Genomic DNA, 26,277 nt, shown 5'->3' on the forward strand with positions numbered 1-26,277 from the left:
CAATGAATGATTTTGGAACCGGTTTAAAGTAAGTTGTAGGGACTAGATCTGTGAGTGCTCTTGGGGGCATGAGAAATGTGCAGAGGGGAGAGGGAGGCTTCTTGCAATGTGACGTGTGAAATACCAAAGAAGCAGCCTGCAGGGTTTCTCCCCAGCCCACAAATAGTAAACTTCAGAGGGAGAGGGAGAGAGAGAGAGAGAGGTCGGGAGAGCGCCAGCGAGCAAGCAAACCTGAGCAAACATTGAGTTCTGCAGCTGGCAATTTGTAAAGCTCAGAGGATGAATGGGCCTTATCTTAAAGATGGCCAGGATTCCTATACATCTGACCTCAGGAAACCTCCAGTGAAGCAGGTTAATGTTTGGCCACACAGCAGCAGGTTTGGAGTTACCAACTTGTCCCCAAACTTTTCCTTTTGCCTCTCTGTTGCCTTGCTGTGCCAAGCAGGCATGCTCTGGGGGCACCCCCAGTGCCTGGACTACGGGCCCCCTTTCCAGCCCCCTTTCCACCTGGAGTTCTGCTCTGCCTATGAAACCTTTGGCTGCTGTGACCAGGATAAGGACAACAGCATTGCAGCTAAATACTGGGAGATCATGGATTACATTGATCTCCAGGGCCACGAGCTGTGTGGAGGGTATATCAAGGATATCCTGTGTCAGGTAGGGCAGAGGGTTTCAACCTGTAGTTTACACTATGTGCATTTGTTTGTGTGCACGCTCATGTGCTATAGGTTTCATTAAAAGGTGATTTCTCCCTGTCATACCTTTTTACATTTGTGATGCTGTGGGGATGTGCGGATTTGGGGGAGGGGGGACAGTGGGGGTAATGCTACTGGATAATGGTTATTGCACAGTTTGCATTGGAATCAAAGTGTGGCCAGGTATCACAGGGATAGATGTCCTATAAATGCATGTAACAGCATCAGTAAGAATAGTTAATAATGAATTACTATTTTTTGATAGCTGTAAGTGCTGATGAAATGAAGGAGTGTATCCTGCTGTTAGGAGGGGGACAATACTCGCCCCTTTGAAACTAAGGGAGGATTAAAAAGATCAATATTTATTTTTCATTCTGCTCATAAATACAGGGTGACTTGGATGGCGGATTATACAGGACATGAAGCACAGTGTTTGCATTACCAGATCTCATGACGAATGTGTTTAGATTGTGCTCCTGCCTAGTACACTGCAAACGCTGTGGTTATTAAAGTAGAACAACATTAAGAAGCAGCCAGAAGATTCATGCAGCTGAACGATCCTGAAGCTTCAGCTGTTGCATTCCCCTGTGCTTTCTTCCCATTGCCCATCTGGCTCATGGAAGCAGACAGTTCAGTAGTAAAAGCTCTTCTTGGGTTCCTGCCTGCACAATGATTTGTGGGCAGAAAGGACCTGACTTTTTAGCAGGTACTGTATGCTAATTATGCTGGTCATGATTTACTGTATGCCAACACAAAGCAGCCCAAAACCATATTTTTGCTTATCACATAGGTATAAAATTCTTCCAGCTAATCCTTTTTAGCTCTCAAATATTATCCATGTTTACGAAATACTTCCACTTTTATAGTCTCATTGGTAGGAGTCTGGAGTCACCTTGGAGAAACCAACTTTCAGAAAAACAACATCAACATTTTATCAGTCACTTACAGCCAATAAAGTAAGAAAAAAATTAATATGGCCATGGCAGAATATAATTCACACTAATGTTTAATGATTGAGCAGCCTATGGAGGATTTCCTATATTTGACAGCTAGAAAATGAGCACATACATTAATAATAACAATTAAGACTGTTGCATCTTTATACTTTGATTATAAGTCCTGATACGTGTAGCTTAGCTTGAATTCATTGTAATCATATTTCATAGCATATTATAAAAATACTGGTGTATATTTTTAAAAATAATTGTCTTAGTAACCTGAGATTCTATAATAATGACTCATCTATTAACTCTTTGATGAGAAGTGGGTAGTGACTGCTAGTTTTTAATGACTTGCTTCTTTTCCTATTGATGTTAATGTCAACACACTGGGAACAGGCTAGGTTACTTAGTGAGATTCAATTGTTTATTGGATTAGCACAGTCAGCAAGGTTCTACTGCATAGTGCTTTTTCCTCTCAAGTGAAGTCAGCCGTAGCTCTTTGATCCAATAAGTAGTGAGGACAGATCATCATTACACCAAATCAAGGACATATTAATAATTAGTAATGATTGTTAAATGTTGATACATGTGATGAGTGCTTCACATCATACAAAACAGACTATGAGACGCTTACAATGTCAGGATCCAATCTTGCACACAGCTAAGTCAATGGAAGATGGCTTCTGCTCCCCAAGGTGAAGTTTCTACAGCGATAGAAAAAACATTTGCATCACTATAGTGTGCATCTACACCAGGGTTTCTCAAACAGGGGTCACCGCTTCTGTAGGGAAAGCCCCTGGCAAGCCAGGCTGGTGTGTTTACCAGCTGATCGCGGCTCCCACTGGCCACGAATTGCTGCTCTGGGCCAATGGGAGTTGCTGGAAGTGGCGTGGGCCGAGGGACTTACTGCCGCACAGTTATAGCACCCTAGCTATGCCACTGTATCACTTATAGTAGAGACATAGCCAAAGCCCTTTCAGGCATGTGCGTGGAAGGCAATGCATCTATTCTATGCTAGAAATAGTGGAGCGCAAACAGGCCTGCTTTTGATAGTCTTCTTGGGATGGTAGCAAGTTGGTGTTAAGAGCTGATGTAATGCACTAAAAATAGCTTCCTCTTTGCAGCACACAACAACTTTTATTAGTCCTACAAAACCCAGGGGACATGCTACACGTTCCTGAGTGCCAGATCCTGGCACCTTGTCGATATCTATTTACATATATACAGACAGAGAGCACTCGTGTAACGAGTGGTTTAGAAAGTATTTTTAACAGCTTTGCCTCTGTCACAGCCTAGATCTCCTGCATTTCCCTTTATAATTTTAGCTGACGTGAAAGCAAAAGATCAACTCATCAGCTTGCGTAAAGTGACATGACTCCATTGACATCAGTGGAGCTGCTCTGGTTTACATAGTCCGGGCCATATTTGCTAATTATTCGATTGACTGATTGAAAACATTTAGGGCTAGAAAGGCCAGATCCTCAGAGGCTGTAAAAGGGTAGCTAGTCTGAGATATGCCAGCTGAGGAGCTGGTCCATACAGTCCAGGTGAAGCCCTGGTCAAGACCTGCCTTTGATGTCCTTAAGAAAGAGCACTCATGGCAGCTGATGCCCCAGGAGGCAATCCCTGGTAGCACACAAGAACGGCAGCTTCACCAGCCTTTGTGAGGATGTAATGTAAGGTTTCCCTGTTCAGCTGGCTGGTGCAGGGGGAAGGTGAATAAAACCTTGTTTGGACTAGGATTGAAAGGTGTGATATTAGCATGTGCTAGCTAACGTCGCGATTGGCATGTTTTAAGACTCTGGTATCGATCAGGCACACTGCTTGTAACTTGGCATGTGCTAGGGAGAATCCTAAAGGCTCAAAAACCAGAATACAAATAAAAAGGACACAATATTTATTATTTTTGTAACCACCCTCCCCAACCCTTCAGCCAGTATCATGATTGGGGTGGGGGCTGACTCATGATTTCGGAACGAGTGGGGTTAGCAAATACTGTGAATGAGAACTGAGTGTCACAGGGGCCTGTATGTTAATAGTTAATGGAGATACTCCTTTAGCTTTTTGGAGCTGAAGGGTTAGAGTTCTATCCCCACTGTCTCCAGGAAGGTCTGTGTGACATGAGTGAGACAACTGTGACATGCTAAAAGGCCCCAGATTTGTCACAATTAATTTCACTGAGTTATGCTCACAATTGCAATTCGTTACACTTAGTGAGAAATCGGTCATTTGTCTTGAAGATGACAGACAAGTGACATCTGGATCTGAGGATCTTCTTATTTCTTCAGCCCTATTCATTAGTAGAAATAATAATCCATTCCTTTTCCTCATCCCCCACTGTCCCCTTCCTCCATAGAGGAGGGAAATGACCAGCAATTAGTGTGAAATTGCTTAATCCTGGTGGTTTTACATAGACCCTAAGGAATGCCATCACCTCAGACATTTAGCCAAAACAATGGTGGTTGTCTGCATTCCTTGCAACACAGACAATGAGTTGGAAATGTGAATAGTTTAGAAACAGCATAGGCTACTAAGTGAATGGCTGGGAAAGAATGTCCCCTGCTTAGAGGGTACGCTTTGTTCAATACCTTAAACTGTAGAAGACCTAGCACCACAGTGATAAGGAGTAGAGGCTGCAGGGAGTTCATTAAGGTTAGAGGTGCTGAGGTTGCTTCTTGCTCCAATGAGAAATGCATATCTCCCTCACCTGCAAGCACATTTGGATACTGTACCAGTTGCCATAGTTATTAGCCTCTTGAATACTTCACACAGTTACAGCAGAAAGAACTCCTGAAGTCAATGGAATGACACCAGTGCAAAACCAGGGTGAGAGGAGCATCAGGATTTAACTGATTGTGTTTTTGTTTCTATAGAGCTTGCACCAACAAATATACAGATCAAGTATTAATAGAAACATTAATTTTCTGATGGGTCCAAGACAGAAACCCAGCTGGGTGAAAGGCTAGTGGAATTTTGCGAAATTGGGTAGGTAAGTGTTAATACCCTCATTATACAGATGAGGAAACTGAGGCACAGAGCTGTGAGCACCTAAATCTTCAAACTTGGGTGCCTAATGTTAGGTACTTAACCTAAATCTTGCACATCTAAAAATCTGATTAAGGTGCAGAACTTTAGGCACACAAGTGTGAAAATGTTGACCTCAGTGATTTGTCCAAGATCACACAGAGAGTCAGTGGGGGATCCAGGAATACAACCCAAGAGTTTTAAATCTCAGTCCAAGCTAAGTTTGATCATAATTCAAGGTTATGCATTGACTTCAATGGGACTGCACACATGCTTAAAGCTAGGTATGTGCTTAAATGCTTTATTGAATCAAGACCTTAAATATATCAATGGCAATGTTATTCCAAGATTGTTTAATTGGGACTATTAGTCTTACTAATTACTTGCATGTTACTGACCAATTTGATTGGATGAAGGCTACTCAGTGCATCAGGGATCTGTATACACAGACGTGTAATTAGTTTTTATTTATTTTCATAGGAGTGTTCCCCATATGCTGCACATCTCTACGATGCAGAAAACCCCCAGACACCTCTTAGGAACCTCCCAGGACTTTGCTTTGACTACTGCTCTGAGTTCCATTTCAATTGCCGCTCTGCTATTACACTGCTGACTAATGATAAACACATTCAAGAATGCTGTGAGAGGAACAAAACCCGCTTCTGTAACCTCCTTAACATACAGGACCAAGACTATTGCTACCCTAATGTGCTGAAAAACACAGACCTCAATCGCAACCTGGGGTCAGTAGTGGAGGACCCCAAGGGCTGCCTTCAGCTGTGCCTGACAGAGGTTGCTAATGGGCTGAGGAATCCCGTACTGATGCTCCATGCTAATGACAACACCCACCGCATGTTCGTAGCTGAACAGGTGGGGATCATCTGGGTCTACTTGCCTGATGGGAGCCGATTGGAGGAGCCCTTTCTAGATATTAAGAAAATAGTGCTGGCTAGCCCATGGATAGGGGATGAGAGGGGTTTCCTAGGGATGGCCTTTCACCCCAAGCACAAACACAACAGAAAATTTTACATCTATTATTCGTACATGGACAAGAAGAAAGCGGAGAAGATCCGGATCAGTGAATTCAAAGTTTTAGCATCTGATGTCAACAAGGCTGATCCACGCTCAGAAAGGTAAAGCTTATTCAGAGCCATTTTGAATGTATCAGTTTCTCATATGACCACATAGGAACCTGCCCAACTGCAACATCTGGATCTGAACGCTGAGCTCATGACCATTCTAAGTTGTGCACATCCAGGTGTTTGGCTGGGCCCATTAAAGAGATGCTAAACAGAGACAAAAAGAGATGTGAGTGCTCATTCAAGGTCACAGGGTGAGCCCAAAGTAGAATGGAAAATAGCACCAAATTCTCCTTCTCTAACCATTAGACACACTGCCTCCTGTCCCTGCCCTGTGAAATGTAGCAGTACAGTGGCAGCCTCAAACACACCAACTTTTCAAACTGTGAACCCTCTAGAGAATTAACTCCTGCTCTGAAATTGCTTTATAGACAATAATGTTAAATAGGCTCTGTGTTTTTATTGCCCACTGCAAAGGTATTTTACTGCAATGATAATATAAAAATCACATACACATCACAGGGCTAAAGGCACTACAGAAGTTCTTAGTGGCACCAGCTTGGTCTCACCTCTAATAAAAGTTAAACTGCTCAGAACGAGAACATCTTTTCTGGGGAGGCTGATTCTGTCCCTTTCACTCATAGAAAAGGATTTAGTAATAATTTTGTTCCTTGTGAGCTTCACAGTCATGCTGAAAGACGTATTTAAAACAAAAACCCAGTGCCCATTTCTCATAGTGAACGTTTAAAAGGCAAGAAACAGTTTTCACCCAGAATAAACTTTGAAATGTGTTGGAAGATTCATGTTTTTGAATGAGCACTGGTATTTTATTTCTGTGCCGATGGTTGGTGGTCAGGGGTGCAATTAAGGGAGAGCTGGGGGGACCCAGGGCCTGACCAGAGCTGGAAATTTGGCCCAGCCACTTTGGGATGGCCGGACCAAATCTGAGTAGCATTGTGCCTGCTTGGGCCCCCCACCTCTGCAGTTCTTCAGCTCCTAAGGGGAAGTAGAGCAGGGAGACTGGGAACCCCCAGTGCCCAAGAGGGTGGGAGGACTGGATCTGGGCTTTTTTTTGGTGCTTCTTGGGGAACCAGAGATGCAGGAGGAGGGGATTAGCCTGTGCCCTGTTGGGGATGTTACTCTTCAGCTTGATCACCTCTCTGGGTAAGAACTCGGGACTGAGTGTAGGGTGTGGAGACCATGAAGCTGAGTTTGGGGTGGGGAGCTCAGAGCTGGGTGCAGAGGCAGTGTGGATGGGTTGGACTGGGTACAAGGGGAAAGTGTGGGGCAGAGAGCTTGGGCTGAGTGCAGGGGAGGGAAAGCTCTAGGCTCCCTCCTTAGGAAAATTCTGGTTGCGCCCCAGTTGGTGGTGGATTCTGTGCCACAAGGGGCACAGATGACATCACATTTTGAAGCCCCAACCAGTAACAGGTTAAAAAAGGCTAATGGTGGTAGGTCACCTGACTGAAAACATTCCATCTGGTAATGGATGAAATGGGTAGTGGCTGATAGCTGCAGAGCAGCCCAGGAGACATAAAACTGATGGGTCTCATTCCTATTCCCAGTGGCAAGTGTCCATATTACAGAAACCCCCAGCATGATGAGCACTCTGCTACTAATAAATAATACTAATGACGTTTTTGCATTTCTGTAATGCCTTTCCTAGAGGGAATCTAAAGTGATTTCCAAAGGAAATACGCTTCTGAAGAACCCTCTGAAGGAAGTACTATTGTCCACATTTTACAGACGGGAAAACTGAAGCACTCGTTAGTATCCTTGTTGGTAGTCTGAGCAGAGCAGTCAAGGACTGAATGGACACTGGGGACTTCTAGAGGTGGCTCTTCTCTGTTAAGATGAAAGTACAATGGTGGGGGAGTGTGGGTGGGGCTTGCACGGTCACAGTCATGCTGTACATGTTCTGTGGATCAACAGAGAACTTCAGCCCCAAGGCCTTGATGTCTGGCCCATTTCCCTGAGCACTAACACACCCCTGACACCTTCATCATCAACTGCTAGAAAATGCACTCAACAAAATTAGATTTTAAAAATCCAATTGGAAATATAGATAGATACGTGCTGAACACATTTCACAGTTTATTATGGCTGAAAAGTGCCGCTGGACTGTCAAACTTTCTGGGAGCTCTGCCTTTACAGTAAGAAAAGAACAAGATCCACTAAGCTATTTGATTTTACCATTTGCTGAAAGGGCAAGATGAAATTAATGGGAACAATCAGTGCCCACCTGCTAGTTATGCACTTATCATTACCAGGCTGCCATGTGCCTTGCAGACCTAGAGTATGTCTCTACATTTGAGCTGGGAGGTGTAATTTCCAGCTCATGTAGATGTACCTGCATTAGCTCCGCTCAAGCTAGCGTCTAAAAATCAGGGCCAGCTCCAGGCACCAGCCCAGCAAGCAGGTGCTTGGGGCGACCAACGGTGAGGGGTGGCATGTCTGGGTCTTTGGCGGCAATTTGGCCGCGGGTCCCTCGGTCCCTCTCGGAGCGAAGGACCAGCCGTGGAATTGCCACCAAAGACTGAAGTGGCGGCGGTAGAGCTGCAGATCGCGATCACATTTTTTTTTTCTGCTTGGGGCAGCAAAAACTCTGGAGCCGGCCCTGCAAAAATAGCAATGTGTCCCCAGCAGCATAGGCAGCAGCTTGGGTTAGCCACATACCCAGGTCAGGCAGGATTGTACTCAAGATGGCTAGCCCGAGAGGCCATCTGTGCTGCCACGGAGACAATGCTACTTGTATGTCCACGCAAGGTGGGAATCACACCTCCCAGCTCAAACGTAGACATACCCATAAATTGAGGGATGTGATTATCAAAGGACATGAAAGGTCCTTGCTTAGCTTGGAAACAGTAAGATATCTTGGAAAGATACGTTATGCAGATAAGCTTATTGTGTGGACCGAATAGTAACACATTTCTCTAACCCAACAAGACACTGAATCTTGTCCAGGGGCTACATCCATGGTTATTTCTCTTTCCTTTCTTTTTAGGAGTCTTTTGGAGCTTGAAGAACCAGCTGCAAATCATAATGGGGGGCAGCTCCTCTTTGGCCTGGATGGCTGTCTGTATCTGTTCATTGGGGACGGAGGGAAAGCTGGAGACCCTTTTGGAAAATTTGGGAATGCTCAGAACAAGTAAGCTGGAGGACAGGTTTATCCATCTCTCATGTTAGTGCAATGCATTGGCTTAGTGCATGATGAGACAGAATTTGGACTTTTAGCAAAACAAGAGAATGGACTGATACAACAAAAATGCTACTTGACTAGTCATTGCAAACCAGGATTACCCCCAATTTACAGTACATCAGGCAGTATCCTCAGTGTACTTTTAGGATGAGATTTTCAAAGCCTGAAAATTCAAAAGCCTAGGAGATTCGGATGTCCAAATCCTGTTGGGAATTGAAATCCGAATCCCCTAAGTGGTTTTGAAGATCTTAGCCTTAATATCGTGGAAGAACTGCATACTAGTACTGGCTACAAGGGAAATGAAGAGCAATTTTACATGACAGTTGAAAATCAGTTAAATTTATGTTGTTTCCTATTCAGCGACTGCAGACAGCATCTTGTTTTCCATGCCAAACAGCATGAGTGAGTCATTTACACTGGATGTCTATATTAGTCCAGTCCTTCTGTCCTTACAAGGGACACTTTGTGAATCCAGTTTTAATGTAAGCTATTTTTGCAGCTGAATATACCTATATAAATAACACATTGCTTTTGACAAAAACTTGAAAGTGAAGTTAGTGCCCATGGTACAGATTGATGTTTCCTGAGAATGAAGTTTTCTGCACACACCTAGAACCAGTATAGCCCATGGAGCAGCAGTGCAGGCTTCCCCCTCACTGCCCCATGCCTCAGCTCTGACCTGGTGGAACCACCTTTAAGGGCTGGTTTTGCTACCATGGTCCATCCATTCTTTTGCCCCTCTACTGAGACAAGGGTGCCAATGAGTATCATTTGTGACGGTAGTTTTTGTGTTGATTGAAGAATATTGTAATGGGGCTTAATGGCTGTCGCACTGTGGCCATGTGGAACTTCACGGGGAAAGCAGAGAGAGAGACCTGATATCTCCTTTCTCCAGAAAAACACAGATCCTATGTGAGCTAAAGGAGAAACTCCATTAGCTGTGTGCAGCAGAGGGCCTATCGCACACAGCCAAGCAGTTCTGATTCCCTTCAGGAGAAGGCAGTGGTGCCTGTGTACTCCCTCCACCTCCCCCACCCACCCAATCCAGTTCATTACAGTATTTCTGAGAGCTGGTTGAAATTTTTTTTAATTTTAAATATTTTTTGATGAAAAAAGGGGAAATTTTTCATGAAAATTTTCACAATGTCCTATTTTCCCACCAACTCTGAGATTAACATTTATGAGCCTTGATTTACCTGGCAGTCTCATTAACCTATTGCTTATGCCTTGCCTTACTTTTAGGAGTACGTTACTAGGAAAAGTTTTACGGATAGATGTGAATAGAAAAAGCAAAGATGGAAAGCCATATCGCATCCCACCAGATAACCCCTTTGTGTTGGACCCCAAGGCTCTCCCTGAGGTCTATGCCTACGGGGTCAGGAATATGTGGCGCTGTGCTGTTGACAGAGGGGACCCAGTCACTCACAAGGGACGAGGGAGAATATTCTGTGGTGATGTTGGACAGAACAGGTTTGAAGAAGTTGACATCATTGTTAAAGGAGGGAACTACGGCTGGAGAGCTAAGGAGGGATTTGAATGTTATGACATAAAGCTTTGCTATAATTCCTCTTTAGGTAAGCCAATAGCTTCTTGTGGGAGCTTTGCTTGAAAGAGCACACACCATGCAGTATGTACTTAGTTAACGACTATACTGCCGCTTTTCCAGTGAACCTCTGTAATCTGAAGTCATGTACAGGAGGATGGGGAATATGTTCCGGTCTGATAAGAAAACATACAGCCCCCCAGCTTTCCAATCCAGAGGCATCAAAATACAAAACATCCCGGCATCGCAAGAATTCCCTGTTGTGCACTGCATTGCACAAATGGCAAAGGACCAGTGCCAGTGCCCATTTCAGTCAACAGAAATCTTCTATGGAGTCCAGTGGGCACTGGACTGGGGCCTAAGTGCATTATCGGGAATAGTTGCTTTCCTCTGAAACATCAGGTAGTGGCCAGGCTTGGTGACATGATCTTGTAGCAAATCCTATGTGGGAGGCAGTGCTGCCTACTGGATAGAGCACTGGAGTGGGCCTCAGAAGACCTGGGTTTTACTCCTGGCTGACTTTGTCTTTGATAAGTCATTTCACCTTTCTCTGCATCAGTTTCCCCATCTGTAAAATGGGGCTAATGATACCACTCATCTTTGTAAATTGCTTTGATATCAACTGATGAAAAGCACAGTATAAGAGCTGAGTGTAATTATGTTCCTTAAGGATTTTGTTGACAAACACTACTCTTAAGATAATAAAATAAAATGTGCTGGTGGTTGCCATATGGTGCCTTCACTGCTGAATATGCCAGTAGTTTTTAACAAGGTCCAGCACTGTGGCCTAAGGACCAGAAAGTTTACCATGTGCCTGTGTTAGGCTTGGCTGCTAGGCTTTAGATTTTAACTCATTACATTTTTCTATCTGCGCTGTTCAGCATAAAAAGAAAACCTCAGTCATATTGAAAAAGCGAGGACAGGACTGAACGTTTTCAGGAGCACAATGTCAGCCCCTCCCCAAAAGGGCTGGAACCACCTTTCATGGTGCCAGGCAGAAAGGGTGACAGTAACTTACATTTCTGGTAATATTTGTGATCCAGCAGAATGATTTTCAGTTGCCGTCCATGGTTAGCATTTACTGTACTGGGAGCAGTTGCAATGTATAAATCTGTTGAGCTGAGCTGCAACGTCCTGCTTCCATATTTTGTCTTTTCAGTAGAAAGCAACAGAATTTTTAATGTTAATCTTTGTTAAAATGCTTGCTACACTTGGCCACATGTAACGTTTCATGAACTCTCTCTGCAGCATTTACCTGATGTAAAGAATATTGGTCCAGCATGATAATGTAGTTCACTGGCTGAGTCTTGTTAAGCCACGTAGGAAGCTCTTTAAAGCCTCAGGGCCAAATTCTCTGCTGGTGTAAATGGATGAAACCCCATTGAAATGAACCAACCTACTCCCATGTGCACTAGCCCTTTTGGCCTCCATTGCATACATCAATATTGTTGCCCAGTTGCTCTTTGATCAGCGAGTCCGTGAAAGTTATTCTGTTTTTGTGTGTGTGTGTGTTTTTTAACAGATGACATTCTTCCGATATTTGCCTATGGCCACAGTGTGGGGAAGTCAGTCACTGGAGGATACGTGTACCGGGGATGTGAATCCCCAAACCTGAATGGCCTCTACATTTTTGGTGATTTCATGAGTGGGTGAGGGAGACAACAGTTTCCATTCTTTTCTATTTCTTTTATATTTATACGGCTTCCATATCTGAGCGTTCTGAAACCCTCTGGCCCACAGTCAGTGAAAGTCCTAGACAGTCAGTGAAAGTCCCAGACATTCAGTGTATTTAGATCAATGGTTTGGTTTGGTCCATTACGGAGACAGCACCTGTACAATTCTGATCTGGATCTGAACTTCACCCAAGTTAGAGCTTTCAGGATTGGGGTTTTTATTCAGGCCCATCTTACACAAAAGAAAATTAAACCTAGTTTAAGGATCAGGGTCCAACTAACCTTTTACTTCCAGTGATGCATGATTTTTGCAGGAATTAACCCTGAGAATGGAAAAATGGAATCCTACAACATAAGGTTTTATTTTTCATCCAGTCGCCTGATGGCTTTGCAGGAAGATGAGAGGGAAAATAAATGGAAGAAACAAGATATTTGTATTGGTAGCACTAAAGCCTGTGCTTTCCCTGGGCTGATCAGCTCTTACAGCAAATTCATCATCTCCTTTGCTGAAGACGAGGCAGGTAATGCATCTCCCTAACCACATTTGTATAGGAAATTAGGTTCTGTGTTTCAGGGCAAATATATGGGGTTTGGCTGCCCTTGGGAAATGTTAGTGAAGATTGACTGACTGCGCAGGGGTGATGAAATATCTCAGCATTGCAGCTGGGATTGGCAGATGGTTCAGACAGTTCAGAAATATGCCCAGTCATGAGACCTTGTGAATTTTTCCCACCTACCCCGGACACACGTGATGCAGAACTCAAGACAGCTCATGATAGAGCTCACTACCCACTTGAAATTTGAATCTGGATCTGAACTCACTCAAAGTTGGGTGGGGTGGTTGGATTCATGTTTTGATTCATGCCCATATACATTGTTTGTTCACTTGTTTAAATTAAAAAATGTAGAAGTATGGGTCACTGCAATGGGATCCTCTTCACCCCAGTTCTTGCAGTCAGCTGAATCTCTACCCCATCAAGGCACCATTCTCATTCACAATGGCAACACTAGGAGCTCTGGTCTGAAGAGACCTTGGTTTGAAGAGAGAGAGGAAAAACAATTCCTTTTTCTGTATCTGGTAGGAATGTCTCAAAGCATGGTCAAGGATTTAAAATGTCATCATGGCTATAACAAAAGTGAAATTACTAACAGATCCAGGTCATGCCTTTGGGGCTTCCTGAGTACAAAGAGCTCTCCAATGCATAATGCAAAATTGATCTCAAAGCTTTGGATAGCAGCCAGCTGTACTCTGGCAGAGTTTGGAAGAAGAGGAAGCCCTCTGATAATATCTTATGGTTCAGCAGAATATGGATATCATCCTGTGCTTGTAATGGAAAAGATCCTGGATGATCTCAGACCGGGGAATAGTAGTTTCTTACGCATTTGGCTACCATTTCTAGAAAATGAAAAATAAGGCAGAAGACACAGAGAGACCTGGAGAATACAGAAATGTTGCTTTAGTGTAAAACACTGACAGGCTTTAGCCTCTGTTCTAGTAATAAGTGGCAGGGATGAATGTTAAACTCCGGTATCAACTCTTCCTCTAAAAATTGTCAGTGCTGTAATGTAATTTGAACCTACAACAATAGTTTCTCCTGGTATTTGCTCAAACTACAATAACCTCCCTAGATATTATACTGATGGCTAATGAAAAGAGATGTATTCTAGGGATGGTAGTCAATTTCTCCAAATATGAACCTGAGCAGCCCAGTATCAAGAGACTTTTGTACTAAATGATTAGCCATTCTAGAGCCTGTTTGATTTTTTTGGTAGTTTATAAGTCAGCTAAATATTTTGATTTTGTGTGTGTGTTTCCTCTATTTATAATTGCTGGCTGCCCTGGATAAAAACAAGCCTTTTAGAAAGTACACTCATAAGATATACCCAATAAAATAATCTTTTGGAGTGTCCTCCACAGCGGGACACAATAGGTCCGATGCTGCATTGTGATTGGCACAGGACTGCTATGCCTGCATGAAGCCCCACTGAAATCAGTGGGTCTGTGTGTGGGCATTGCAATCTGTCCACATGGATCATGCTGTGAGACCATGGCCCAAGCTGTGAAGAAGGATTTTGAATGAAACAAATAGGATTGTGTCTTCCTTTCCAATTATGTGATATAATGGAGGGGCAAGGGAAGGGGGAAATGGCAGTGCACCAAATCTGCAATAATTCTCTGCATTTGCATCTGAAACAGCTTATTTTCTTTTTCTCTCTCTCTCTGTTTGTTTAGGGGAGCTTTATTTTATGGCTACTTCTTATCCCAGTGCCTATGCACCCCATGGATCTATCTACAAAATTGTTGATCCTGCAAGGTTAGCATTAAGATCTGGTTTTCTCTTGCATGCTGCTTTATAATCAACACAAATTATCTAGTTGGCTCAATAGATGTGGAATGTATATCAGTAATCTACTCATCTACATTTTGATCTCAGTTACCCTATTGTAAATCTTGAGCAACTCCACTGGCTTGAGTGAAGTTAATTCTAGAATTAGACTGACATTTGTATTCATTTATATTACTTCAGACTTAGGCTGATACAACTGAGAATAGAATCAGGCCCAAAATCTGTTAAAAGTTTGGGGACAATAAGGTTAAAAACTGTTCACTTTTTTTACAAGTCAAAGATACAACACAAACATGCTTTAATAGTACAAAGTAATAATCAATACCCTTCAGGTTCACGACAGAGTCAGCCTTTTTCCGTCTATATGTCAGCCAAGGACCCTGTAAAATAGACAACATTAATTTTGTAATGCCAAAAAGGCCGTTCACCAAAATTTTTCTTTCTTACTCAACATAACTTTAACCCGGCTGCCATGTTCTTCTCATCACAATCCCCAGGTTAGTGATGTAAAAGTTACCCCTACAAAGGGGTTAGTGACCTATGAAGTATTAAAACCTGGTAAATGGCTGATGATACATGACACAAGGGGGATTAGATGGGGATTGGTAATGGGTTACAGTGCTTTTACCTCTAGGCCACTACTTCAAATCCAACCTGCATAAGGCTACTCATGGAGTTACTGTCTCACAAGTGGCTTATGTGAAATTAATTAGTGTTCTCCAAGAAATTCCTCAGGGCCCTAGTTTTTGTTCACATCACAGCTGATGCAGACTGGCCCCTTTGTTGTCTGTCAGCCTCAGCAAACAGGCCAAGAACTGAATGGGCCATGCACACAAAAATGCCCTTTCACCATGCAAGGTGGTCTTTCCAGAATACAGCTGAGGCATATTGTGTGGGGAGCCTGCATCGCCACGCCTCCTGCTGCATCAGTTCTGTGCCTAAAGGATTTGAGTGTTTAGCATTGTCTTGCCAACATTGTTCACTATTTCATAGTGTCCTGGAGCCCGGGTGGTGGGTAAACGCCTGCTTTGGGGAGGCTAGCCCTGCCCCTTCTGCCCAAGGCCCTGCCCCCCACAACCTGGAGCCCACAAGTCCTGGGCCAGCCCCAGCACTGGGCCGAACTGCTAGCCCCCCACCCCTGAAGGCCCTCCCCTGCCTCAGCTGCTGGCCCCAACCACCAGCGTCAGGCCATTGGCCCCCTGAGCACCAGGCTGACCCAGTGCTGGGTTGGCCCCCTTGAGCACCAGCCCCTCCCACCCTGACGGCCCTCCCCAGGACGAGCTGCTGGCTGCCAGTGCTGAGCCGCTGGCTCCCCAGGCTCCAGCCCCTCCCTGCCCCTGAAAGCCCCACCAGTCCCAGAGCGCCCGGCCGAGCCTCCTCATTCTGCCGGCCGTGCCTCCTCACTCTGCCGGCCGCTGGCTCTCCCCGCCCTGAGGAGGAGGGATGCAGCAAGCAGCAGGGACCTGGGGGCGGAGTGGAGGAGGTGGTGGTGGGGTCTCGGGGAAGGGGCGGGGCCACCGCAGCTCAGGTGTCCGGTGGCAGATCAGTGGCAGCACCAGGGAAGGCTAAGCCTATTATACCCGCCGCCCATGTCCTGGAATTTAAGGCAAGAAGGGACCATTTAGATCATCTAGTCCAGAGGTGCTCCATCTCTTTTTGCTGGGCTCCCGTTTGAAAATATTTCAGGCTGTAACGACCCCCTCTCAAAAAAGTGACGACCCGCGCCTCATAGCATAGCACCCTTTCTTCTGCGCTGCTGCTGGCAGTGGCGCTGCCTTCAGAGCAGGGCTCTCTGGCCGCAACCCCCCTGCAATAGCCTTGCAACCTCCTTTTGGGTTGGGACCCTCAGTTTGAGAAATACTAATCTAGTCTGACCCCCTACATATCACAGGCCATTAAATTTCACCCAAATTCCCCTATGTTGAGCCCAAGTACTTCAGTTAAAGCATGTTAGTCGTGAGGAGACTGAACTGTTGTGTGCCACAGGCAGAGAACAGGAGAGACCCAGGTGCCACCAATGCCTGACTGATGAGGTGAACTATGTCCAGGCAAATCATGCCCCATACTGCAGAGAAAGGTGAAAAAAACCAATTAAACTAATTTAAATTGAAAACATTAAAAATGCTTTGTAATCTCTGTTCTCCCATGAATTCCAGTATTATGAACTGAGGTTAATAGGGTTTAGCAGGGTCAGCTATGAATCAGTTCTCCAGGGTAAGTCTATTAGGCTACATTTTGATAATCTTAGGAGGCTGTTCAAAAGCAGTGATATGCTGGCACTTTCCTGAATTGTTGCCATCTATGACTTGGCAAATGTTCTGTAGGGATTTCTTCTGGATTTGCACACAAGGAAAGCTGGCTTGCAGGACTCCACTGCATGTGTTCTGAGGTGTTCGTAACTCCGAGGTTCTACTGTATGAATGGAGAAACCCAGCTTTACATTTTCCAGAAGCCTTAAGAGAGTTTCCACGTGGCCAGCTTCCTGCAAGCGGGCAAGGAGGCAGCTCACTAATGAACAGCATTACTCCACAGGTGGCCTTGCTCTGCAAGTTTTCCTGAAATGAACCAATTTTCTTTGAGTTTCAGAAGCTTCTCCCCTCACCCCATCACCTGCCTTCTAGAGCATGACTGTATGTTTAATCTTTCCCTTGGTCCTTTGCATGGGTGGTGAACCGCTGGCTGGGGGAGGCTAGCCCTCAGCCCCGCTCCTTCCACCTGAGGCCCCACCCCTTCCGCACATACATCCTGCCGGAGCCCAGAGGCCTCCCCCCACTGCAGCTGATGGCCCCAAGCCTGAGGCTAGCTCCCCAGAGTGCTGGGAGGGCGGGGGGTGGCGTGGGCCCAGCCTCCCCAGCTCCAGAGCACCGGGAGGGTGGGCGGCGTGGCCCCAGCCCCAGGAGGGCAGGTGGCACGGCCTGAGCTGGGGCCACCCCACAGGGAGACATGAGCTGTGGCTAGTGGGAAGCAGGGGGAGGGGAGCCTGGGGGCAGAGTGTGGGCAGCAGGGGTGGCTCCAGGCCCCAGCACGCCAAGCGCGTGCTTGGGGCGGCATGCCATGGGGGGGCGTTCTGCCAGTCGCCAGGAGGGCGGCAGGCAGCTCTGGTGGACCTCCCGCAGGCGTGCCCGCGGAGGGTCCGCTGGTCCCGCGGCTTCAGTGGAGCCGCGGGACCAGTGGAGTCTCCGCAGGCACGCCTGCAGGAGGTCCACCGAAGCCGTGGGACCAGTGGAACCTCCGCAAGCATGCCTGCGGGAGGTCCACCGGAGCCGCGGGACCGGCGACCGGCAGAGCGCCCCCCGCGGCATGCCGCTGTGCTTGGGGTGGCGAAATGTTTAGAGCCGCCCCTGGTGGGCAGGGCCATGCCTGGCTGTTTGGGGAGGCACAGCCTCTCCTAGCCTATGATACCCATCGCCCATGGTCCTTTAGAGATTTTCTTTTCTTTCTGCACCTCATCTGGGTTCCCTGATAACTAGGTCTCATTGCTCATCTGTTCAGCTTTGGTCTTGTCTGTTTGATTAAGCATCTCACTTTAGTAAGGGTCTGCTTTTCAGGAGTGCTCAGAATCCACAATTCCAGTGAAAGCTGAGGTTGCTCAGCACCTCAGAAAATCAGGGCCTTAGGGCTTCACACACTCTGGCATCTCAGCCGCGAGTGAGTTGGGTAGCAGTCTAGCTCTCTCAGTTGTGTCACAATCACAGCTCTTCCATCCTGATTTTTCTTTCATTGCAATTTAACGGAGTTTTGTTTTATTCTACTTTTCTCTATTGAAGGTGGCCAGAGGTGAGGAGCTTGGCACATTGGTGATATTATAGAGCGAGGTAGCTAGCAAATAACAGAGAATTTTATGTAGCACCTTTCATAATCGTATCACCAAAATATTCCTCCACAATAATAAAACTTGGGTATTTTTCAGTGAGAAAAGGCACACTTTTTTGTGAAAGCATTCCTAATTTTTGACCCTCTCTGATTGCAAATGGTCTGGTTTCTCCTGAGGGCACATGACCTAACAGGGTGGATTGATGTGTGATCTCTGTCTGTCTGAAAAAGTAAACTTCCTGATCATTTATCTTTTAAATCTGGTTTCCAGGAGAGCTCCACCTGGGAAATGTAAACACAAGCCTATTCCAGTGAAAACAAAGAGTAAGCATATCCCATTTGCTCCTCTAGCAAGTAAGTCCTTAGGTTTTCATTTTATTGTGTGGCACAACTGTATACAATCTCAAAGGTTGACATTTAAGCATTCGTTAAAGCCAACGTACTATGCAACAACTGTTAATGTCGTACAATAAGTATGTTAACTCATGTTTCTGTTGCATATTAAATACAGGCAAGTCTCATCTTACGTGGGGGTTCCGTTCCGCGGTTAGCGCGTAAAGTGAAAACCGCATATAGTGAAACACTCATGGAGTTGAATGGCGGGCGGAATCGCCCGCACTACAGATGCAGTTTTTATATTGTTATTTTTCTTTTATTTCCCTGTTTTTGCCGACTGCGCAAAGCTGAATTCATGCATGTTAAATGCACCTAAGATGCGACTTGCCTATATGCTGCTTCTACTTAGTCTCCTCAGAGGACTTTGGAAGTGGCGAAAGTTAGTTTTTTGTCTTCACAACAGCAACAGAGTGAGTAGAAAACATGCGAGGACAGATGGTGTTGTGGTTAAGGCACAAGATTGGGACTATCTGGGGACCTGAGTGCAATTTTGGGCTCTGTCACAGACTCCCCATGTAGCCAAAGTCACTGTGGACTACATTCACAAAGCTATTTAGGCACTTACCCCCCAGACTTAGGTACCTACATCCAGTTTTTTGGCACCACTGTGATTCACAAGACTCCTGCTTGGCTGCTGCCAAACCCAGTAGGTGCCTAAACTCACTCGGTGGCTAGGTTTTTGTTGTAAAAGTTTCCTGAGCGCCTCAGTTTCTGCCTCTGAGCATGCACACTGCTGACTCCCTCTAGGCATTCAAATGTCTGTGTCCCACCTAGGCCTCCGAGTGATTCATGAGCTGGGGAAGACAGGCGCTCCTAACCCTAAATTGCTTCAGGTTCCTAATCTGGTAGACATGCTCATGGGCCACCTAATTCCACACAAAACACCCAGGGATGGGGAGAGGAGGAGGTCCACTTCCCTCATAATTTTTAGCCCACTGGTTAGTGCACTGACCTGTAATGTGTGAGACACCTGATTCATCTTTCATGTGAGTGGCCTAACCACTTCCTCGGTCTCTCCTGTTGAAGCTTTTCCACTGCGGAACTCTTTTTCCACCTCATGTGGAGGGGGGGACTTGAACTGAGGGTCTCCCACATCCCAGGCAATTACCCTAACCACTGGGCTGAAACTTATGCACTCACTGGACTAAAAGTTATGCATTCACAACACCTAACTCTCTTTGTGACTCTAACCCTTAATCTCTCAGCACTTCAGTTTCCCCATCTGTAAAACTGGGATAATAATACTCCAGTTCCCCTGTTGTGCATATTTAGATTGTAATGTCTGAGACTCAGGGATTGCCTCCCATTATCTAGGTTGAACAGTACCCAGCACCATGACACCCCACTGGGGCTTGTAGATGCTACTGTAATATAAATAATTAATACTAATGATAATAACGTCAACAAACTGGAGCTGCCAAAGAGAAACTTTATCTACCCTTTCATTAAAATCTGCTTGCAAATTCCATCTTACACTTTATGCATTTTGGCCTTTTTCTAAACAAATGTTCCATCATCATTTTTTATTCTAAGAGAAAACAAACTTATTCTTAGCAACCCTACAAGAAGCAGCCAGGGTTCATATTTAATGGAAGAAGCGGATTCAAAATGAGAAAAGTGAGGCAGTGTTCAAGCATCACAGTTTTTAATCTCTTTTGAAAGGCAAATATGTTTCTTGTCTGCCTGCCTGTCAGTCTGTTAAGGCTCTTTTTCAGGGATATGTCTGAGTTAGTCTTTTGCCTTAAACCAGGAATGCTGAAGCATTTTAATTATTTTTCACAGAGACTGTCCTTGAACTGCTTAATGAACCCCCAACAATTAAGCCTCCCAATACATCCTCCATCTCCACAGGAGCCACCCCAACAACTTCTTCCAAAAAAGCCAAGAAGCCAGCTTCCCCAAAAAGCTCCACCAAGCTGTCAGCAGTGAAGCCAACTGTTTCTGGCAAGAAGAGGCAGGTCAAAGGATCCAAGACTAAACTGGAGCCAGCAGACGAGAAGACAAAGGCTCCAAAGGTATCCAAAGCATCACGTGTGACATCTTTGCCAGACAGGAAAGGTTCCCAGCTAACCAGAGCCAAGAAGAAACTTCTCCCCAAGAAAACAGCAGCAGCTAAGGAGAAAAAACAGAAGAAAAAAGGGGTCAGATCAAGGAGCTCCCTCTGAACACAAGAGAACTCCCAATGGGCCAAAAAGAAAGCAAGTGATTGAGAAAAAGATGACCAGTTTGCGTTGTGGACTGGAGTTTTCCAACACAGACCTTATTAGAAGAATCAGACCTGTGTGCAGTTTTTATGCCCATAACATGTTCATAAGATTATGTGGGGGAAAATTCAGTCTTGGTGAATGCGTACTACTTCCTATATGTCCTATTATAACTTTAACTGCAGCAAGGTTTTCCTCGACTCATAAGTTTCACATTCTTTACAAATCTTGCTTTGAAGGCCATTTCCTGACATTAGCAGTTATACAAAGCCTCCACTGACTTCAGTGACAGTCCCACAGGTGCAATGAGGGTAGGATTTGGTTTTCAGGCATTTGGATTTTTAACCTTCAAGGAGTGCTGCCTGAATAAGGATTGCAAGATTAGGCAGCAGGTATCTATCGGTGGGCTTAACTGGTTATGAGGGGGTTCATATTTTAATCACAGTATATGGAATAAATACATTGAAGTTGGCTAATTTTTTTGGTCAGTATTTTATCATCCTTTGCCACTGAATTTCTTATCTGTCAAAATATATTTTTTAAAAGAATCACCTTCTATTAAACAGTCCAAAAGAAAATCTGAATGTGTGTTTATTTTAGGCAGCTGTTTTAAATCACCAGAGGAGCAGTCTACTTAGACATATTTGTTATTATGTGCCTAATTTTCAAAGTTGGAGTACCTGCAGCTCCCATTGATTTCAAGGGAGGCTGGAGTTGCTCAGCACATCTGAAAGTCAGGCCAGCTGTGGCTTTGAACAGAAATTCAAGCTAACCCAAAGCACCCTATTGAATCAAACTGAACCCCAAACACTGTGAAAAGAGTTTGGCAAACATCTGTGTCATGGCAATTTACACTCCCCAAATCACATAAACAGGGCCAAATCCTGACCCCTTTCACCAGATGCAGGATACAGATGCAGCAGAATTGGTTCAGTTCTAAGGCATGGGATTTAGGCAGCCAAAGCAGGGGTCTGGACCACCTGTGCATAATGGACCCATGCTCTGGTGTACAAGGGGATTAGGTGGTAAACCAAGGGTGCAGTGGAAACAGGCCCAGTTGATCTGTGAGTGAGAGGAGACGAAGCGTTCATGGCAGTCCTTGAGGCTGTAGTAATGACAACAGAGGGACAATACTGCTCCTCTATGGCCAGTGAGAGGGATTCCCCCTCTCCACTGTCAGTGAGTCTGTTCCCTAGATCTCCCCTGCACATAGTTTGGTTACTGCTGGTAATCTGAGGTTGGATATTGTTCCTTATGCAAAACGTCATGCAATGAGATAACTGAAAGTTGGGTGCTGTAGAAGCAGCAGCTGTTTTCTATAAACAGAAAGAACCATGAAAAATCTCATAAAAATGTAGACTCATTAAAAACGCCATGAACAAAAGTATCCATCTGATTTCATGAAGTGGGCTTAGGGTTTGGTAATCTGAAGATAGTTACTGACTTCACTGTGGTGGTGGCAGGGCCGGTGCAACCATTTAGGCAAACTAGGTGGCTGCCTAGGGCGCCTAGTGGTTGGGGGCGCCTAAAAGCCTGCTCAGGTGAGGAGGTGGAGTGGAGGTGAGCTGGGGCGGGGGAGGGCCGCCTGCAGTAATGGGAAGGGGGGGGGGTGCACAGGGGAACCGCTTCCCGCCCCACAGCACCTCCACTCTGCCTCCTCCGCTGAGCACACAGCCCCCGCTCTAAGTCTCCTCCAATCGGTGCCGCAAGCCTGGGATGGGAGGAGAATTAGAGTGGCGCCGGCATGCTCAGCGGAGGAGGCAGAGCCGAGGTGAGCTGGGGTGGGCTCCTCGGGCGGAGTTAGCTGCTGTGGGGGTGGGGGGAGTCTCCCCAGGTAGGGTTAGCTGCTGCGGAGGGAGGGGCTTCCTGGGTGGGGTTAGCTTCCATGGGGGGGAGTCTCCCCAGGCGGGGTTAGCTGCTGTGGAGGTGGGCTCCCCGGGCGGGGTTTGTCTCCCTGGGTGGGGTTAGCTGCAGGGTGGGGGGGTAGCTGCTGCGCAGGGGGGACTCCCCGGGTGGAGGTGACAGGCTCCCTGGGTGGGGTCTGGGTTAGCTGCCGCGGGGGGACAAGGTTAGCTGGGAGGCGCAAGGTGGAAGTTTCACCTAGGGCACGAAACTTCCTTGCACTGGCCCTGGGTGGTGTTGGGGTCTAGTTGAGCTGTGATTAAAAAAAAACAGCCAGGGGCACCTCTTCAGTACTGTGACGATTGGGGCACATGCCCCACACGCACACACACAGCGGAGTTATACCGACCTAAGTTGGTAGAGGTGCCAACCCCCCTAGCCAGGGCAGGGCAGTCCCTGCTCTCTGCCAGCAAAGCCGAGGCTGCGGGAACTCGGGGCGCTTCCTCCCCCCCGGCTTTGCTCTCCCCTCTGCCCAGCCCCGCTCCGGGCACTGCTCCCCGCGGGGCCCCGGGACGGGCCCCAGGAGGCAAGTCGGGGGCGCTGCGCCCGGCCCCGCCCCGGGCCCCCCCCCACACACACACGTGCCAAGGGCCGGGGCCGCAGGGCCCAGTTCCCAGCAGCTCGAGCGCGGGTCGGGGGGCCCCGAGGGGGGGCGGGGGGTTCCGGGGTGAAACCGGCGCACGCAGCGCCGGGGGCTCCCCCGACACTCCGCCAGCCCGGCGGGCGCGGGGTCCCGGTCCCGGTCCCGCTCCCCGCCCGGCGCGGTGCTGCCGGGGAAGCAAACGGGCCGGTGCTGACCGCGCCCCTGCGAGGCTGCCGCGGGCAGAGCCCCGCCGGGCTCCCGGCTCCGGCTTTGCCTGGCGCGCGCGCCTTGCTTTGGTCTCCGGGTCTGAGCCAGGCCCAGGGCGGGGGAGCCACAGCCCCCGCGCTGGGCGCGTGCAGCAGAGCGGAGCCGCTGGAGCCGCCCCCTCCCCTTGCTGATCTAAAATGATTTTATTTAACACGGTCTCGCAAACAAAATAACTGTGAGGCCCCAGCGAGGATCGAACTCGCGACCCCTGGTTTACAAGACCAGTGCTCTAACCACTGAGCTATGGAGCCACCTATCATTTCTGTTCATCTAAATGCTTGGTAATGTACTCGGTCTCCAGCTCTAATGAAATTTAATTAACTATTACTGTATTCCAGGACACTCTTTAATCTGAATTAACCTATTTTTACTGCATCTGGAAACTCCTCTGATTCAGTAACAAGTATTTACTTTTTTTTTAAATCATAGACTTAAAAAAAGAAGAATGAAAACTCTTTGTTGTCAGAGCTGAGTTAAAAATTCCCCAGGTTCTAACCTTCCCAAACTTTGATGTGGGGAGAACCTGGAGCCAACTTTTGTTGCAATAAATAGACTAATTTAAATATCAGCAATAAGATGACCATTGATAGTAACTGAATAAAAATTAAGGTAAGTGTACAAGTGTACATATTTACATTACACTCAATATGTTTCTATCAGGCTCAGCCTCTTCCAAGTATGTAATCAGAGCACATGATCATCAAGTGTGGTATATACAGTACACACCAGACAGTATAATGGACACTCCTAATTAGGATTTTCCTGCAGCTGACATAGGTAAAAAGTGTGCTAATGCATTATTTTCAGTAGATGAGCAGACTGAAGGAATCAAATCCACCAAACACTAACTCAGTGACCATTTCTGTGAGACAGCGCCATCCCTACAGAAATAAGACTGGAAATAGAAATATAGCAAAAACCAATATTTAAAAGGCATCCCCAAAATGGGCTACCCAGAGTTTGCAGTGTTGTTCTAGCAGTATTGGTCCCAGGATATTAGGGTGGCTGAGGTAATATTTCTTATTGGATCAACATCTGCTGGTTCAAGCTTTTGAGCTGCACAGGGCACTTCTTCAGGTCCGGGGAAGGTACCTGTTACAGCTAAATACAAGGTGGAACAGATTATTCCCCATAAGTGGTTAGCACATATTCTAAGACACCATTCAACGTGAAGTGGCCTGTTAACATGTCGGCAGTCATACGGCAAGAAAAGGGAGCTAGTGGGTTACAGATTTCAGTAATAAGCTATTAAAAATCATGGTCTTAATAAAGGCACTGTTCAGTTGTATAGCTTGTGAAAAGGGCTAAGATAAACAGCAGAAAGTCACTCCTATACCCTCAATGTAAACCCAGGGACTATATCAATATGACTGGTAAAACTTTTCCTCACAGACAAGCCCCTAGCACAGGGGTAGGCAACCTATGGCATGTGTGCTGAAGGCGGCACGCGAGCTGATTTTCAGTGGCACTCAGGCCTGGTCTACACTATGCGTTTAAACCGAATTTAGCAGCGTTAAACCGAATTAACCCTGCACCTGTCCACACAACGAAGCCCTTTATATCGATACAAAGGGCTCTTAAAACCGATTTCTGTACTCCTCCCCGATGAGGGGAGTAGCGCTGAAATCGGTATTGCCATGTCGGATTAGGGTTAGTGTGGCTGCAATTCGACGGTATTGGCCGCCGGACGGTATCCCACAGTGCACCATTGTGACCACTCTGTAAAGCAATCTGAACTCGGATGCACTGGCTAGGTAGACAGGAAAAGCCCCGCGAACTTTAGAATTTCATTTCCTGTTTGCCCAGCGTGGAGGTCTGATCAGCACGGGTGGCGATGAAGTCCCAAATCCAAAAAGAGCTCCAGCATGGACCGTACGGGAGTTAGTGGATCTGATCGCTGTATGGGGAGACAAATCTGTTCTATCAGAGCTCTGTTACAGAAGACGAAATGCCAAAGCATTTGAAAAAATCTCCAGGCTATGATACAGAGTCCACAGCAGGGACTCAGCACAGTGCTGCGTGACAAGCGTAATGGAAAGCCAAAGAATCAAATGGACGCTCATGGAGGGAGGGAGGGAGGGAGGGGGGACTGAGGACTCCAGCTATCTCACAGTCCCCACAGTCTCCGAAAAGCATTTGCATTCTTGGCTGAGCTCCCAATGCCTGAAGGGTCAAAAACATTGTCCCGGGTTGTTCAGGGTATATGTCGTCAGCCCCCCCGTGAAAAAAAAGGGAAAAAAAATCGTTTCTCGCCTTTTTTCAATGTCACCGTATGTCTACTGCACGCTGCTGGTAGACACGGTGCTGCGGCGCTGAACAGCAGCATCCCCTCCTCTTCCTTTCCTGATGGCAGACGGTGCAAAATGGTGGAAAACTGTCCTCATCATCCCGTGAGTGCTCCTGGCTGGCCTCGGTCAGGTTGGCCAGGGGCGCCTGGGCAATAATGGGAATGACTCCTGGTCATTCCCAGCAGACGGTGCAAAAGGATTGAAAACCATCCTCATCATAGCAACTGGGGGCTGAGCTCCATCAGCCCCCCCCTTTTCATGTCTAATGAAGATTCTGTACTGCCTGGACTATCATAGCAGCGGGAGGCTGCCTCCCCCTCAT

The 26,277-nt window shown here is 46.5% G+C and overlaps 1 protein-coding gene and 1 non-coding gene across 3 annotated transcripts; one reads left to right on the forward strand and one right to left on the reverse strand.

The window, feature by feature from the left end:
- The first annotated feature begins 279 nt into the window (after nt 1-279).
- HHIPL2 (HHIP like 2) lies at nt 280-21,417 on the forward strand. Of its 2 annotated transcripts, none has more exons than XM_045010490.1 (9): nt 280-657; nt 5,141-5,793; nt 8,744-8,887; nt 10,181-10,512; nt 12,004-12,130; nt 12,530-12,675; nt 14,388-14,469; nt 18,587-18,669; nt 20,494-21,417. In XM_045010490.1, exons 1-9 carry the CDS (start codon nt 280-282, stop codon nt 20,874-20,876), a joined length of 2,328 nt encoding a protein of 775 aa, XP_044866425.1. In that variant the 3' UTR covers nt 20,877-21,417. The 2 variants fall into 2 exon arrangements, with proteins under 2 accessions (XP_044866425.1, XP_044866426.1); XM_045010491.1 differs by having other exon boundaries at nt 336-657; nt 20,563-21,417.
- A 2,428-nt stretch (nt 21,418-23,845) lies between these two features.
- TRNAT-UGU lies at nt 23,846-23,918 on the reverse strand. The gene has a single exon. It is a non-coding gene; the product is annotated as a tRNA-Thr (tRNA).
- Nucleotides 23,919-26,277: the final 2,359 nt, after the last annotated feature.

The sequence above is a fragment of the Mauremys mutica genome, chromosome 3 (assembly GCF_020497125.1).
Source record: "Mauremys mutica isolate MM-2020 ecotype Southern chromosome 3, ASM2049712v1, whole genome shotgun sequence".
Taxonomy (NCBI): domain Eukaryota; kingdom Metazoa; phylum Chordata; order Testudines; family Geoemydidae; genus Mauremys; species Mauremys mutica.

What these genes read in the sequence shown, in the direction of transcription:
- HHIPL2 (XM_045010490.1), top strand. Translation starts at nt 280, where the DNA reads ATGAATGGGCCTTATCTTAAAGATGGCCAGGATTCCTATACATCTGAC. An exon ending in AAAATTGTTGATCCTGCAAG is followed by an intron (nt 14,470 to 18,586) that starts GTTAGCATTAAG and finishes TCTGGTTTCCAG; the next exon opens with GAGAGCTCCACCTGGGAAAT. An exon ending in CCCATTTGCTCCTCTAGCAA is followed by an intron (nt 18,670 to 20,493) that starts GTAAGTCCTTAG and finishes TATTTTTCACAG; the next exon opens with AGACTGTCCTTGAACTGCTT.